This window comes from Tachypleus tridentatus, chromosome 7, assembly GCF_004210375.1.
Source record: "Tachypleus tridentatus isolate NWPU-2018 chromosome 7, ASM421037v1, whole genome shotgun sequence".
NCBI lineage: Eukaryota > Metazoa > Arthropoda > Merostomata > Xiphosura > Limulidae > Tachypleus > Tachypleus tridentatus.
The window spans coordinates 40,362,462-40,380,643 of record NC_134831.1 but is presented as its reverse complement, the minus strand read 5'-3'; the positions used below and the strand labels follow the sequence as shown (position 1 = coordinate 40,380,643).

The window sequence follows — 18,182 nt, the reverse complement described above, 5'->3', positions numbered from 1 at the left end:
GTGGGTGGTGATGACTAGTTGCCTTCCCTCTAGTCTTACACTGCTAATTTAGGGACGGCTAGCGCAGATAGCCCTCGTGTAGCTTTGCGCGAAATTCTAAACAAACAAACAAACAATCTACTACTTAACAAACATTTAAATAGCGACATCTACACATTATATATATATAAATGTATTGTTTCCAAAATTAAATAAAAAATATTGTAAACATCAGAACCTAGATATATCGCTGGCTGTTGATTCAACTCACTGTAACATCAAACATTCTTGCACTTCTAGCTATGAGTGTGTTATAATGTGATCGTAAATCCCTTTATTAGTTGGTAAAATAGTAGCTCAAAAGTTTGCAGTGTGTGATGCTGGCTGGCCGATTTTCCTTCTAGTATTTCATTGCTAGATTAAGGATGGTTACTTGGAGAGTTAACGTGGACCATCAGGTAAATCTGAACGAAAAAAATCAGTGATGCATTAGCCTCTGAGGCATCCCAATGGATTGGGTCTGAAAAAAAATGTCAGTGTTGGTCTACGTGGATGACGTTGACTTTTTAATCACGTTTGTCAAAACTATTTAAGCATCAAATTGCTTATGAGTCCACAAATTTGTTGGTTACAGGATTCCTAATCTAATATATAAGACTGTGTTTCTATCACTTATTCCCTTTCAGGCATTTATTCCTTATACCGTTTCACGTGATATAGAATGACATGAAGAAGGTCGTTGGGGGGAGGTTGGTGGACTCTCATTTTCTATATAAATAAATACAAATACGTCTGTGTATTTGTTCCTTATACGTTTCCACATTTCTTGATCAGTCAGAACCAAACTTGACACAGTGAGATGGATGACACAAGGAAGGTCATGAAGGGGTTGGGGGTTGGGCTCCCCATCTTTTATATAAATAAACGTTAATGTGTGTGTGTTTCTGTTCCTTATACAATTTCACATTTCTTGATCAATCAGCAATAAACTTTACACAGTGACAGAAGATGATATGAAGAAGGTCATGGGGGTGGGGACTGGGCCCCTCATCTATTTTCATGTGTAATTTCTGAAAAGAAATTACCAAATCAGCACAACTTGACACAGTGATACAGAATGATGTGAGAAAGGACATGGGGAGAGTTGGACTCCCCCAACTAATTTCATATTGATAGAATTCTTGAAAATAGTGTCTTTTTTTTCAGTATTGGTACCTTTATGTATTTTTATTGCACGTTTAATGTTTATTATGTTAAGAAAGCAAATAGAAATGTAATTTCCTATTCTTTGTTACAAACAAGTTTCTATTCTCCTGTCCAAAGCTACACAAAGGTTGTTATCTGAACTAACCAGCCATAATTTAGCAGTGAAAGACTAGAGAGGAAGTATCTACTTTTTTATCAGCAAATAGTGGGATTGACCATCACAGGTGAAAGGGCGAGCATGTTTGGTGGGATGGGGATATGAACGTGTGATCTTCAGATTGTGAATTGAGTACCTCTTACCACCCAGTCATTCCAGGACTAAAAAATTTACCCCCCTGCTGTTCTTGGCATTCAAATTTTTATTTCCCATACGTATGAGATGTTAAAAAAAAGAAACATGCAGATCGTGAGAAACAAAATAGAGTGAAAGAAATGGTTTGTTTTGTTGGATTTCCTACAAAGTTACATGAGGACTATCTGCAACACACTAGAGGTAAGGTAGCTAGTCAAACCACCCACTGCTAACTAGTGGTAGTTGACCATCACTGTTTTAATAAAAAAAAAATTGAAATCTCACAGCTCTGAAGCATGTATTGGAATCAGATTATTTTTTTGGTGGTAATGGGATGCAGACCATGAAACCTCAGCTTTACAGTTTTACATGCTAATTGTAGTCCTGAGCTTGGACCATAAATACATCTGACCAGAGTCTTTTACTTATCTGCATGTCACCAAATACTGACTTCTTTATGTTTTTTTTAATGGTCTGTAGTATTTAGAAATCTGAAAAAAACATTTTAAAGATTGTTTTAAAATATAAGATACTGGCAGTCTGAAAAGGTTTACCAGACTAAAATATCAACCCCAGTCACTCAGCAGTAATCCTGAAAGCTAACAATTCTAAAAATCAGATATCAACACCTGCTGTTGAGAGAGCAGAGATAACTCACTGTGTATCTTTGAGGTTAATCTAAATCTGGGGTGGCAACCTGGTATACTGTGAGGTGCTTCTGATCACCACAAAAAACAGATATGTATGAAAAATGAGATAATGTTCAGCATGTGTGACTTTAAGCTTAGTTGCTTAGCGTATTATGATATTACCATAGCATTTAATATATTCTTATCATTTTATTGTTTATAACTAGCTTCTGAAACTCAAAATACCATGTGACCAACCATTAGGACAAAGTTGGATAGTCTTGACTTAGGTGGTCAGACCTGACTAAATATAACAATTTTTTATTATAAAGTATTAAACAAACCAAAAATAAAACAAGTTATAATTCAGTTTTCTTTTCATATTCAAACTATAACGTTTTATTATTTAACAATAATGTCTCCATTGCTTCAGTGTTAAGACTGGGAGTTTATAAAACAAAGTTCAAGGTCTCTTCTTTGTAAATGGCCCAATAATGATGAGTCAAGCCCTAAGTACCTCTCTCCTCTAAACATCGTATGTAAGAATCTTACGGCCAAATAGTGCTAGGCTAACTGAATCCCAAAGAAAAAACGTAGCTCTAATTTAAAAGATTGTGTGTATATAGGATTGTGTGTGTGTATATATGACTATTGAACAAAGCTGTATGGTGGACTAATAATAAAGCTGGTGAAAATGTATGAATTAATATTACCCCATGAATTGGACAAGGCATGAGATGGGTATTTTAATTAAAACTGAGGACAGTGGACAAAACATAACATGTTGTGACTAATACAGTGTAAAAAAGGGGTTGTAAAGGTGTAAACAAAGTAACATTTCCTGTGAGAGAGCTACTCTAAACTTGATCTTCCCAAACATGGACTGAATCCCAATATAGTCCTTTATACAGTTTTACAAGAAATCAGCTTTACCCTCTAAAAAAAAAAAGAGAGAGAGAGGAAACTGAATGTAAATGTAACAAATTAACATAACTTGATATAAATACTTTGTGTCTTAAGAATTTAACAATACAGCCCAAATTATAAGATACTAGTTACTGTTAAATTATGCATATTTTTCTACTATATATAAGGATATTACTTTGTATTCTTATTTTTTTTGTATATGCTGTTTTACTTCTTTGTTTCACTACTTTCAGGTTTGGCCAGGCGTTTGTTACTTTCCTGACTTTTCCAATGAAAAAGGTTTTGGTTGGTGGGAAGAACTGTGTAAGGATTTTTATGAGAAAATAAAGTTTGACGGACTGTGGGTAGTAAGTCATTTCATCACATGATACATATATATGCGTGTGTGTGTGTGTGTATTGATCAGTTGTGAAGGGTGTTTGGATAGAATGTAATTCAGCTAGTGATAACATACATATGTACATTCCAACCCCCCCACAGGTGAAATTTTCTAGAGTCCAAAATTACATATGATTTTTGCAGATCAGTAGTTGAAGTTTTGGAAAATTTTGTCCGAATTTTCCAAGAGATTATTTAGTTTCTGTTTGTATATCCATGTGGGAACATTCTTTTTTCCTTTCTAAAGTAATTTAAGTGTTTGTGAAATCACCAATCTTAACTCTACCATTAGCTGTGAAATTATTATCCACAAAACTTTGTAAAAACAAGTCTTCAAATTTCATAAACTTTAGGGCTTTGATATAATGGGAATTACTAAAATCTGTTTAAGTATAACCAATTATGTTGACGTAAATTTATTTTAAATACAGGGTTAAAGGTTATTTAGTAAGAATATAGTCTAAAGTGGGAGGGTAGCATGAAGTGGTTTTATTTGTAAAATGTGAGATAGATTATGTTGAAGTTGAGGATATTAAAGACAATAGCAATGAAGGTTTCTGTTAAAAGTTATAAGATAAGACATTTAATACAAGTCTATTGCAAACTACCAGCAGCATGACCATGTGATTAGGGTACTCAACTTGTAATCCGAGGGTTGTAGGTTCGAATTCCTGTCACACCAAACGTGCTTGCCCTTTCAGACATGGTGACATTATAATGTTATGGTCAATCCCACTATTCGTTGGTAAAAGAATAGCCGAAGAGTTGATGGTGGGTGGTGATGACTAGCTATCTTCTCTCTAGTCTTACACTGCTAAATTAGGGATGGCTAGTGCAGATAGCCCTTGTATAGTTTAGTGCAAAATTCCAAAAAACAACCAACCACCAGATGAAATGTGTGAAATTAGTGAAAAACTCTACATTCAAATTAAGTATTTGGTTATTAATGAGGTTACAATCAGGGTTGGTTTTAATTTCATGAATATAGCCTGTGAAAATGTAGAATCAACTTACATGGAGAATGGTTTTCAGGAATTGTTCATGATGGCCTACCTCACCAATTAGTTAGAGAACCTATTAGAAACAATACTGTTTTATATTTAATATTAACATCTAAAAAAGAAATAGTTGATTGGGTAGAGACAGAGGAACATCTGGATGTGAGTGTTTTTTCTTAATTAAATATAATGTTTTGCTATATATGGAGATAAGGAATAAGGTGATTTTGTCCTCCAACTTCTAAAACAACAAATTTTAAGTTAAGATTTTTTGAATTCGTTTTGAAAAACAAAGAGTTAGGAGGGGACCTGATTGAGATGGTTAAGATTTTTGAGGAAGTTAATGTCTCATTTTTTCATATTTAATGGTGAGAATGATAAAACTAGGGCACACAAATATACATTTTTGGCACAGTAGGAGTCATCTTCAACTAAAGTAAGACAGCTCTATGTTTCTGACAGAGTGGTTGGTTTTTGGAATGGGTTGTCTTCAAATGTGGTGGAGGAAGATTACTTAAAACAGATTAAGGAAAAGTTTAATAAATATTTGAATGAAAAAGTATTGGCTTTGAAGTTTTTAACCTTAGTTTTATTTATTGGATTGGACAGTCCAGATACATCAAGAGGTCTCTTATTGTCCTTCAATGTTATGTTGTGGTTGTTCTTAAATCCTTTGTCTTACATTTCTTGTAAGTCAAACTTACTTTGTTTTAAAAATGTCTTTATTATAATACTGTCATAAATATTAATAGTTGTACATAATACTTTTCATAAAAGCCATTGCTGTAAAACTTTTAAGCAAAGTTTTTATAAATCTGTAACTTTAAAAGGTTTTAGTTAATAACTAAAATGACACAATGTTTAATTAACAAAAAACCTGTATTAAACAGTTGTTGAGGATATAAGGAGAACAGTAATTTTTTTTCCAATAGAAGAAAAATTCTTGAGTCACTTTATGAGTACTTATTTAGAATTATTTTTACTGGTGATTTATCACTGCTGTTGAGAAACATATGGAAACCTTATGTGGAACCATGATTTTACTGATAGATTTACTGTTGCTGTTCAGAAACCTATGAAAATTGTCCATGGATTCAGATATTAAATACTTTGTTTTTGTTTCAAATTGTTACACTTTAGTGAATCTTATATATACAATATTTTACAATACTTTCAGGACATGAATGAACCTGCAAATTTTGTACCTGGATCAACACAGGGATGTGAGGAGAACAAGTGGAATAATCCACCGTACAAAGCTGGTAACTCCTAATTGTTCATCTATAGACACTTTCATGTTGTTTGCTTTTCTTTTTTAATGCCTGATAAAAATTCTCTTCGGACTGGATATATATATATGTGTGTGTGTAAATGTCATATTTTATTAAACTTGGGACAATGAATATTTAATTGATATATAAGAAATTGATTATTGTACCACTGAACTTCAAAGTAATCATCCAAACTCAGTTTCTGTCCTTCCATAAGTGTTAGTCCTGTGATTGTGTTTTCAATTTTAAAGCTGGCAAACAGGATTAGAACCACAAACTATTCTCTATACTACAAGTAGCAGGTGCATCTTAGTAGTGACACTCAAGCCCTCAGTGTAGATGTTGTTGACCAGCTGCCATCCCTCTGATTCATAGCTTGAAAATTTTAGGCATCAGCTCCTTAGGAGCTTCATCTTAAAAAAACTGAAATTAAAATTAAAATACAGTTGCCACATGAATCTGTTTAAACATCTGTATGTGTGTTAAACATTTATTTTAAATTACTCTTTTTCCATATACACTTTTAGTAAACACTCCATGTGCACTTAGTTGTTGCCTCTACTAACAATTTGTAAATATTCTTTTATTTCAAATAACTGTCATAGAAACTGTCATACATAATATATTTGTAACTATTAATTGTTTTTAAAAATGCTAAAACGATTATTTATACATCTTCCCTTACTTTTATAAACCTTAAATGTATAAATATCCCCACACAGAGGAACAGCATCTATTCAAACATCTCCACAGTAAGGAAAAGTGTCTGTACAAACATCTCACATTGTTATTACAACATTTTCATAATTATATTAGAAACTCACTGGATCAGAGTTTGTCATCATGTTCTATATAAACACAGTAAGGAACACTGCCCATACAAACACCCTTGCATTCTTAGTAAAACATGCTAATAACTCTAGTAGAAACTCACTGGATCAGAGTTTGTCTTCATGTTCTATATAAACACAATAAGAAACAGTGCCTGTATAAATATTTCATATCATTATTACAACATTCTAATAACTCTAGTAGAAACTCACTGGATCAGAGTTTGTCTTCATGTTCTATATAAACACAGTAAGGAACAGTGCCTGTACAAACACCCTTGCATTCTTAGTAAAACATGCTAATAACTACTGACGAGGGTTCAGTGCATTATATTAAAAACGAATTTCAATATGAAAATCAGCAAGTCATGTGACAACCACAGTGAATATAGTTGTGGTGGTAGGTTGTGTATCTGAACTACACTCTGACATCACTTGATATTTTGTAGCCAATATAATGCCATAGAAGATTGATCACTTTTAGGAAAGATATGTAACAGCCTTTTCCAAATAAAATATTCATACACTTGGATAGTAAAAAATGTGTCAGTTCAAGGATTTAGAATTTTCAAGACTGTGATATCCCTTGTACTTAATGGCATAGGAAGACAAGCAAATGTTGATTAATGTAGGGTAACAAGACTATCAAAAAAGAAACCTGCAACAGTTCATACTCCAGTCTTGAAGAGCACAGTGTTGCCTCTTGAAATTGAGCATTCATGAATACAGAAATCAGTGTCAAAATCTGTCTATGTGCACCAGGCAGCAGTATACAACATAATCAAGGGTGATCTCTCTCAGGAAAAGTGATACAAGTCACACATGAATGTGTTGCTTCTACAAGATATTTGTTTAACATTCATATACCTTGAGCAGCTGGAAAAAACTAGTCTTCATACTAACACTCAGGAGGACATACCAATCAATTTGCTGTGATCATATTGTTAAAACAAGCATTGGGAAATTGTTATCCTTGTACACTATAGGGCTTGTATAAATGAAATATGGAGAAGGAACGTGGCAGCCTTATGACAGAGGCTATTTCAATGGACACTATGCTGCTGGGCACAGATAAGATGTCATTAGACAAAGTATGATCGTACGTGATGATATAAATTATAATTATGTGTTGAGTTTTCTATGCCATTTTAATGTAATGGATTGAACCTCTTTATGAAACTGAATCATCAGAGTTTTTGGTTTGTTTTCTATAATTAGAAAAATGAAATGAAAAGCACTTGTTTGAACACCTCAACATCTTTATCACAATATTGTAATAACTCTATCAGAAATTTTCTGTGTTACTTTTTGTATCACCCCTGGATTTTCGTTTTTATTTTCAGTTGTTTTCTTATATTATTTAACTGTACTTTGACTGGTGGACTACTGAATGATATGGTAATATTCTTCTTAATTTCTTTACTTGCTGTCATTATGCTTGTTTTATGGATTATTAACTTATAATGTTTATCTCTAATGGTGGGATTAACTACATAAAAACTCTTGATATTTTCTGTAAAATCTTTCCAGTTGTGAGAATGTAAAGTACATATATACATCCATATTAAATTTGAAATTGTTTAATGACTCTTAAAATTCATTTCTTTGCCCATATTTAATTTTAAACCATTTAATGATTCTTGTAAAAGTACCTGATTCTGAAATATATAGTGTGAGATAAAAGTGACAGTGCATTTACTTCATTTATATCATTGTCTGATTTATAACTGCTGCTCTGAAACAAACAATAATTAAAATAAGTTTTAATGCTACTTTTCATTCCTCTAGCATTACTGGAGTCCGATACAGATTGTTCTATATATTGCAAGACCCTGTGTATGGATGCCGAACAGGCCCTTGGAAGGCACTATGATATTCACAGTCTTTACGGCTATTTTCAAACCAAGGTCACTTTCCGGTAATGCATGCCAGTAATAATTAACAGTTATGTCTTCTTATCAGTTAGTCACATGAATATAATTTTCGATAACCACATATATGATCTTAAAAGTTAGCCCTATGAATGGAAGCTAATCTCATAAACAAGTTGACTAAAAAGCACCTAAACATAAACGGCAAAAAAAGTTTATTCTTACAGCTGGACTTAGCAGAGTGTTTTGCATGCCATCACTGCAAAACTGAAAGTTTCCAGTTTATATTATTTTGCCTCATAAACATACCTTACACTTTTAAGTTGTACATAAGCTATAAGGATGGCTGTGAAATGCCACCACTCAACCACTCAGTCAGTCAAGTGTTGATGACAAATGCTTTTTGTTAGCAGTAACTACCTTCTTCGTTGTTTTGTCTGAAAAAATTAAGGCCAGTTATGGGTACATAGGCGTCTGAAGGGGAGGGGGGGGGCATGTGATCCCCTGGAAAATATGAAACATACTTCTTTCTTAATTCTTTCTGTATACATATAAGCCTTTATATATACCCTTGATTTAGACTTTGCCCACCTGTGGAGCAGTGTCTGTGGATTATTATGTACGGACAGTTAGTCCTTACATAGTATTGCATAAAACCTCTTTAAAAAAAAAGCAAGCAAAGTGTAAACAGAAAAAAAGAAAATTAACTTTTCCCATTTAGTTAGATTTATTGTTTGTTTTTGTTGTTAAGCACAATCAAACCTAATGGGCTATCAATGCTCTACCTGTTGTGAGTGTCAGAACCAAGCTTTTAGCAATGTGAGTCCACGTACTTACTGCTGAGTCACTGCTGTTAGTTTCATACATGTATATATAAACATCTATTTAAAACTGTTAATTTAACAAGTCTCCAAAACATAAATCATGAACGGAGAATATTGAATTTTAATAAGTTGTATCTAAATGGAAAAATTGCTGAATTCGAACATGTTTATTCAATATGTATTTTTTTTCCCAGGTTAATTCACTTTTATGTTTATTTTCAGCTAAAGAAAACCTAGGATATTCAGTTTCTTTCTTTTGTAGTACATTTAAAACCTTCTTTTTAACCAAGGAAACACTTTAATTGACGTATTTCTCCATGTAGCACACTTCAAAACCTAATCCCTGGAAAAAGACCAATGGTGTTCAGTCGATCAACATATCCCAGTTCTCATAGATATGGAGGCCACTGGTTAGGAGATAACAGAAGTTATTGGTCTCATTTGAGAGATTCAATTCCAGGAATCTTGGAATTTGGATTATTTGGTTTTACTTATGTGAGTGTTCTTCACTCTACGCATACAAATATAGATTAATGCGATATTTGCTAAATAAATGAAAAATTTCAAAAATGAATTTAAATCAAGAGATCCCACTTTCTCTGAATTTTATATATATTTACAAGTACAGTATATATTACAATAATAAAGTACTTCAATATTTTAAAATGCATGATAATTAATTGTATAAAGTTAAAAGCAATTTATTCCATAAATTATTGTGAATATAAGTTCCAATTTATTTCATGATATTTGTAAGTAGACAACAATGTTAATATTAAAATTACTTGCCTTAATATTGCTAATATGTTAAATAGCCCTAACAAAATAATAATGTTAACATTAAAATTATCTGCTTGAATACTGCTACTATATTAAATAGTCTTAACACAAAATAATAGTGTTAACATCAAAATTATCTGCTTTAATACTGCTAATATTTTAATTGTTGTAACAGAAAATAACATTGTTAATGTCAAAATTACCTGCTTTAATACTGTTAATATGTAATTAGACTTAACACAAAATGACAATGTTAATATAAAAATTACCTACTCATATTCTGCTATTATGTGAATGACTTTTAGCCACAATAATGTTGTTGGAATATGAATGGTGTTTAGAAATTACTACATTGTAAGATTTACTTTATTAAGTGTTAAGGTTCTGTCTTCTAGCTGGTTGCAAGTCCTAACAATACAAACCGTAACCAGTCATTTTTAAACATGGATGCATATATATAGACGGATAAATGAAAATAAAAAAATATTATGTCATTATATTCACATATTTTTCAATTTTTTTTAATCTGTATAATATCAGAGATTGGTGAAATGTAATTACAAAATGAACTTTTCTCAGTGAATGTAAATTTCACTTATGTATAGACAGTTGTGTGGAACAAATCTTTGTAATATCAACCCAGTTTCACTGATAAAACAGAAATTGAGTGTAGAAAGCCTATTGTTGCTGAAAAACAGAGCTTTAAATTCTTTTCAAATATTTTATTTAATATTATACTAACCTTAAATGTTCTATTCCCTTTCACATTCTATTTGTTTCTTGTGTTTGGAAAAAGCATGGTTACTTCACATGTACATAACTGTTAGTATTTGTTACATTTTCTTGCCGAATACTTTGTAGACCATTAGAATGTTTGCAGATTAGTTTATAGTAATCTTCAGTCTTTTTTTAATTTTCAAGTTTTGTTAATTTATATATTTCATATCTCATCTGGTATATTTAATAACCATGCTTTTAGTGTAGAATGATAGCTAGCTAAAGGGCTAATAGGAATTTGGGTAGCATCTATAGAAATATTGAATACAAGACAATGGATATTATTATTTCACTGTATAGATCACTTGTAAGGCTTCATTTAGAGTACTGTGTACAGTTTTGGGCTCCCTTCCTCAAGAAGTACATTGAATTGTTGAAGAAGCCACTAGGATGATATCTGGGATGGTGGGATTGTCCTGTGAGGAGAGACTAAACTCTCTTAACTTGTTTTCTCTGGAGAGGAGAATGGCACAGGGGATATCATAGAGGTATTTAACATTATTAAGGGTATTGATAGTATAGATCCATTAAACATTTTGTTTCTAGAAGTGAAAACAATAGAACAAGGGGTCATAAATTCAAATTATGACAGCATAGGAGTTGTTTGCTGTTTAAACAGAACTACTTTTGAAACAAGGTGATTGGCTTTTGAAATAAGCTGCCTTCAAGGGTGGTGGAGACATAAAATTTAACTGAGTTCAAGGAAAGCTTGAATTAATGTATGAGTAGTAGGGGTTGGTTATAGTTGGAAACCAGAAGGAGCATCCTTGATCAGCTAATAAGCTTCTTTTTGTCCCATTCAAATTTTATAAAATATATGTTGTTACCTCTGTTATAATGAGAGTAGAAAAAAATAATTCTTGGTATACTTCATAGTCATGCTCTTAATATAGATATTGTTCCTTCTACTGGTATAATGGGATTAGTAAAAAAATACTTGTTGGTATATTTAACACCCATGCTGTTAATATAGATATTGTTGCTATTACTGTCAGAATGAGATAGTAAAAAAGTAATTGTTGGTATATTTAATGCCCATGCGGTTAATATAGATATTGTTGCCACTACTGTTATAATGGGATTAGTAAAAAAAATAATAATTGGTATATTTAAGAACTATGGTGTTAGTTACAGATATTGGTGCTACTACTGGTATAACAGGATTAGTAAATAAATAATTGTTGGTATATTTACAAACTATGCCATTAATGTAGATATTTTTGCTACTACTCATATAATGGAATTAATAACAAAATAATTATTGGCATATTTAAGAACTGTGCTGTTAATGTAGATATTATTGCTACTACTGGTATATTGGGATTAGTAAAGAATAATTGTTGGTATATTTAAGAACTGTGGTGTTAATATAGATATTGTTGCTACTACTGGTATAATGGGATTAGTTAAAAAATAATTGTTTTTTATTAGATTGGATCAGATATTTGTGGGTTTTGGGAAGACACAACAGAAGAATTATGTGCAAGGTGGAACCAAGTTGGTGCATTCTATCCCTTTGCCAGGAACCACAATGCTAAAGGATTCAGAGTAAGTTGCTATTTCTGGTAGTTATACACTATATTTAGTTTTTCTTTCCTTTAGAAACCATAGTGCTAAAGAAGTTTGGGTCCTTTCTTTATTTACCAAACACTTTAGATTTGTCACTTTGTCTTAAAAAAACAAAAAACAGGCATGTATTTTAGGTATACCTTAAGTATACTGAATAAAACTTTAAAGAAACATTTGAGATTATTAAGAATAAAGATAAAAAAGCATTTTCCACAAATAATATCTGTAGTCTGTGTAAGTTTTTTTTATTCTATTATAAATATTTTAATGTTCATGTGAAGATAATTTTGTAACCTGAATTTTTTAAAAATAAAAAATTGAAGTTTAAGTAACAAATATCGTATAATTTACATAAATTTTAAACTTCAATTTATAACTTTTAGTGTTTTTTTCTGGTTATATAGGTCTTGCTGAAGTAGCCTGAGAATCTACAGAACTGATAAAATAAAGATTTTTTAAGGCACATCACACATATCCATGTGCTATCCAATTGAAATATGTTTCTTATGTATACATCTATGTATTACTTTTGGGTTTCTTTCAGGCCCAGGATCCAGTTGCAATGGGAGAGGTAGTGACAAAGGCTACACAACAAGCTGTGACTGCTCGCTACCAACTTCTGCCGTATTTGTACACCTTGTTCTACTTGTCTCACACCACAGGTTCAACTGTAGCAAGACCTCTCTTACATGAGTGAGCATGGTTCTTATCCACTATTTCATTGTGTTCGAAATAAATAATTTAGTTATTCAGGGTCTGATCACTTTAGCAGAAATTATGCTCAATAAATTATTATATTCACCAAATAAGAGTCATGACATAAATTGGTACAGAATCCATAAGGTGCCAGAAGAAGTCTCAGTTAGTACTACTAGACTACTAATATAGTTGGTTCACAGAGCAAGGTGGACAGTAATAGTTATGGTAGATTTTTCTTACAAGTTCCGGTTTACATGTTATGTACATGTCAAAAAGAAGAGACATGATGAGAGTTAACTAGTTGAAACCTCTTACATACCCTACACAGTATTAGTTGTTTAAGAGTTGCTAATCTACATTCACTTGGAAAATAAGATCAAATATATTGTTAAAAACAGTGATAAAGATACTGCAAGGGAAGTAAATGCACTAATTTTGAAGTAAAAGTTAACTTAAGGCAAGAAAAGACATTGAGTAGGAAAACAACCATTCTGGAAAGGAAATAAAAGACATTGCATATGGGAAGTACAATTGCAAACTGACCTAGGAGGTATAAAACTTTCCATGACCTACATATAAAAACAAAAAAAAATGTACAGGGCGAACCAAAATTATCTTTCCTTTCTGAACATTTATTAATTAACTAACTAAAGAAATACAACTGTTCAGTTTCCAACATCTGTAGTCTATCTGAAACAGTTCTTACTGATATGTCAGTAGGCTTCTACATTGTAGTGGCTCTTGACACATATGACCAATACATGATTTAAGTTCATGTTTGCTGCAACATGTCCACATTTACAATAGCATAGTTATCTTAATCTTTAGCTCTGTGATATTTGCTACATACACTCAAAAATGAAGTCTAGTAGACTGATGTCTGGCAAACATGGATTTAACCTATTCTACAAGCCAAATGATGTATTAAGATCCTCTTGTATGATTATAATTTTAGGGGAAACTGCACCCACTGGAGTAAAAATAAAAAGAAAAAAAATATTAATACGCACTTTTCTAAATGGGCTGTAAGATGTTGCAAACTGGGATGGTTGTACTTCCTTAGTTATTTAATTATTAAATTTTAAAACAGAGAAGATAATTTGGGCCATCCTGTGTAACTATTTATATATTACAAGAAAAATGAGGGAGGTATGTATGAGATCATCAGTAAAGAGGAGCAAGTGAAGGGTTAACTGTATTTAATTATTTTACAATGATAAACAGTAAATCTTGATACTTGTAGTAGGCATAGCACATGTAACCCAGTGTGTAGCTTTGTGCTTAACTACAAATAAACAAAAGCGTTTATTACTTCTTTTTCAGCTGTTAGCTAGGTTTTAGAGGGGCAGAACATTAATAAAATGATTGGTTTGATGAAATTATTGATTAAACAATATATTTTGTTTTAAAGTTTTATGGTTTAACTATGTTCTCTAAGAATAGCTTGGACTTGTTCCACATACTGAAAGTTTCATTTGATAACATAGATAATGTATTCATCCTTTATGGTATCCACAAGTAAATACTATATTTATCCTTTATAGTATTCACAAGTAAATAATCTATTTATCCTTTATCATCTCACCATATGACAAATAAAGAATCTGCTTATTCTTTGTCATCTCACAATGCAACATTTTGTTTATCTCTGTTTATTTTAAAATTAATTACTAGTTTTTCTACTAGATGGAAGTAGGTTAGAGCCAATATTTTAATTGTATCTTATGTAAAAGTAACCAAAACTCTAGATTCCAAAAAATTCTAATTGTTTTTTGTAACTGATGCTATAGCACAGGAGTCAAGAAGAAATATTTAAAATGGTAATTGAAATAAGATAACAATGTGATGTAATGTTTATATTTTCCATTTACTTTGAAACCATTTTATTTAGATATGTAAAAATGTGCGTGTGTGTTTTTTATTAGCAAAGCCACATCAAGCTATCAGCTGAGTCCACCGAGGAGAATCGATCCCCTGATTTTAGTGTTGTAAATCCGTACACTTACCGCTATGACAGCGGGAGTCGTATATAAAAATGTAATAAATTGTAAAAGAAATCAGTTTAAAAACATTAACTCTAGTCACAGAATAACTCTTAGAGTTTTTTAAGTCTTTGATAACAATAATGAATGCACCTCTTCCTTATGTAGACCTTCGGCCTTTTGAGCTTAGTTTTGAAGTATATAAATTGATTGATTTGTTTTCAAACTTAGGTTTCCCAAGGATAAAGTTACTCTGGATATTGACTTCCAGTTTCTTTGGGGATCAGCATTGTTAATTTCACCTGCTGTTTTCAAGGTGAGTTAAGTAAGTAAAACAAAACAAAAACAGCTGATGTAGTGCTTGATATTAGTGTCAAAATAAACGTGGAAGAACGGCTATTGTTAATAATAGAGAGGATGTACACGAACACTCATTGTTACTGTTGAATAAACTTGGAAGAACACTTAGTTTTAGAACCAGAATAAGAATGGAAAAACACTCAATGTTAGTGTCAAAATTAACTTGAAAGATCTCTCTGTGTTACTGTCATTTGTTTTATCTTTCGCTCTGTGTTTAACTAAGTACATAAATAGAACACAATAATTGATCACTATCTTAATCTAAGCCTCTGTAATTAGAAAAGTTATAAAAATAAGGCTAAAACACGAACGTGAATCTTATCTCTGAGGTCAGTGAAGTTATACATAAATGTGAATTCTATTTCTGAGTTCAATGAGGTACTTAATAATTGTGAAGCTTATCTCTGACTTCACTGAAATTATGCGTAAATGAGAATCTTTTCTGGGACTTTAGTGAGGTTCTACATAAATTGAAATCCTATCTCTGAGCTCAATGTGGTTCTACATAAATATTAATCCTATCTCTGAGGTCAGTGAGATTCTACATAAATAAAAAATTTTTCTCAGTGCCAGTTTTAAAAAATGTGGTTATATTTTATATAAAATTTACCCAGGTTCTTTAAAGATGGCCGACTCTTGTGCACACTAATTTGAATGTATAATTTCATACTAACAATATTTCAAACATACTTCAAATACTTATGTGTTAATTCAGTAAGGTATGTTATTTATTTATAATTCCCTTCGTTAATAACATTGGTTATATTATTTAGTATATAGAATGGCATTACTTTTATTTTAGTATATTGTATATTTAAAAGATTATTCTAAATTATTAGGTTAATATATATGTTAATATGCTTAACATATATGTATTTTGAAGTAATTGTAATTCTCCTATGCCGGCCAACCCGTATGAAATAGTATTGAGATTACAGCCTAAAATATCGTTAATGGTGAGGGTATCAACTGATGAATTAGTGCATTTAAATATTTATAATTAGAAATACTTAATAAGATGTATTTATTCTAGGGGCAGACTGAGGTTAAAGCATATTTTCCAAGTGGAAACTGGTTCGACTTTTATACGGTAAGTGTATATTTAAATGTATTTCCATTTATCTGTTCTTTGTTGATGCGTCTTCACAGAGTATAGTATCAATTATTGGATTTTAAATAAAACTAAATATGAACAGGTTTGCCTACTAGATGATAGATCAAACTGAGAACCCGTTATAAGAACCGTATATAGAGAGTTTTACATTAGCTCAAGCGTAATGACCAAGCAAATTGGAAAACAATTAGTTAATTCTAAAGGTAAGTACTTAAACAATTTGAAAGAGAGAAATTAACATAAATGAAAAACCCTATTATATCTGTTATTACCTATTGGCTGGTAGGTTTTAGAAATAGTGGTGTTTGCTCTGATTACTAGTTACTTTCTAGCCATAAATAGATTCATTTTAGGTTTAATGATAGAATTCATGTTTCACATTAGGGAAACAAAGTTAAGTCAGGTGGAGGTCGCCACATTTCACTGGAAGCACCAATGAACAAAATTAATCTTCATGTTCGTGGAGGACACATACTTCCAATCCAACAGTGCAATCTCACAATTAAAGACAGGTAGGTTACTAAATCGCAGTTGGCCTGTTAGGCACGGTATTGAAGGTGAGGACATGTTATAACACAATAATGAGTCGTGTTTTCTTGGGTATTTCTTTAAAATACACCAACAACAAAGTTTATTTCGATAATTTAATTCATATATATATATATATGTATAACACTTCAGTCATTCTGTTTTAACACATTTTAAAAACATTTATTTATATGTTTATAAGATTTTCAGCAGTGTTCTGAAATACTGTTTTAATGAAGAAAGCGATATTAGATTTTAAATCATAGAATAACTTGATACTAGCAGAGACCCACAAATTATTGGTATTTTAAATGAACATTATTTCTTTAATTACAGTATTTCTTGTTAACTCAGGTTTTTATACAACCTACATGTTAAGTTTTGCAAGATGTTTTCTTCTGAATACATTTTTCACATTATAGTACCCATGATTGGCAGAGCACAGATAGTTCATTTGTGTAACTTTTTTGCTTAAATTACAAAGAAAAAATGTTTCTTAAACAAAGTTGTTAGAACAAGATTTCAAATAAGTATACGTCAACAATTATGGTTCAAAACAAGAACTAATGTTTTTTGTCTTTAAATTATGCATACTATTTTGTTTATCTATTGTTGCTTTTATTAATAATATTGTTATAATAGTTACATATTGAATATAATTCCTTTTTATTTTTACTTGTCCTTTATTTTTATACTATTAAAATAAATATTATTCTGCATTGTTAACTTAAAATTTCTAGTGAGAACTAACTTAATTCTTCTAAGCTGACTGAACCTTATGAGATATTGTTGGGTTTATGGCCAAAAATGTCATTAACAGCATAGGTTCCTAACCAATACATTCTATTCATTATAAATATAAATCTAAGAAAAGTATATTTAATTACCTCTACTGATGGTCAAGTTGATTTTAAGTTTCACTGTATGTATCCAGCTTACTCTAATCTGAAATTATTATTATTATTTTCAAAAAATGCAATTTGTGAATTTCGTTTATGTAAGAATATATTTGTTCATAATATTCAACAGCCGTTTGAATCCAATGGAGTTAATAGTGGCTCCTGATGAAGAAGGGAATGCAGAGGGATCACTTTTCTGGGATGATGGGGAAACCTGGGGTAAGTACATTACATGATAAAGTATACAGACAATACATTGAAGCAGAAGA

General features: G+C 31.3%; 1 protein-coding gene across 2 annotated transcripts in view; it reads left to right on the top strand.

Moving 5' to 3' along the window:
- Positions 1-18,182, top strand: part of LOC143255501 (sucrase-isomaltase, intestinal-like) — a 59,965-nt gene that overhangs the window by 37,843 nt on the left and 3,940 nt on the right. For both annotated transcript variants that reach the window (XM_076511255.1, XM_076511256.1), the window contains 10 exons: positions 3,267-3,380; positions 5,587-5,671; positions 8,299-8,428; positions 9,529-9,700; positions 12,194-12,310; positions 12,876-13,024; positions 15,244-15,328; positions 16,406-16,462; positions 16,871-16,998; positions 18,044-18,132. In XM_076511255.1, coding sequence (XP_076367370.1) covers positions 3,267-3,380; positions 5,587-5,671; positions 8,299-8,428; positions 9,529-9,700; positions 12,194-12,310; positions 12,876-13,024; positions 15,244-15,328; positions 16,406-16,462; positions 16,871-16,998; positions 18,044-18,132 — 1,126 coding nt within the window. The remainder of the gene's footprint in view (positions 1-3,266; positions 3,381-5,586; positions 5,672-8,298; positions 8,429-9,528; positions 9,701-12,193; positions 12,311-12,875; positions 13,025-15,243; positions 15,329-16,405; positions 16,463-16,870; positions 16,999-18,043; positions 18,133-18,182) is intronic.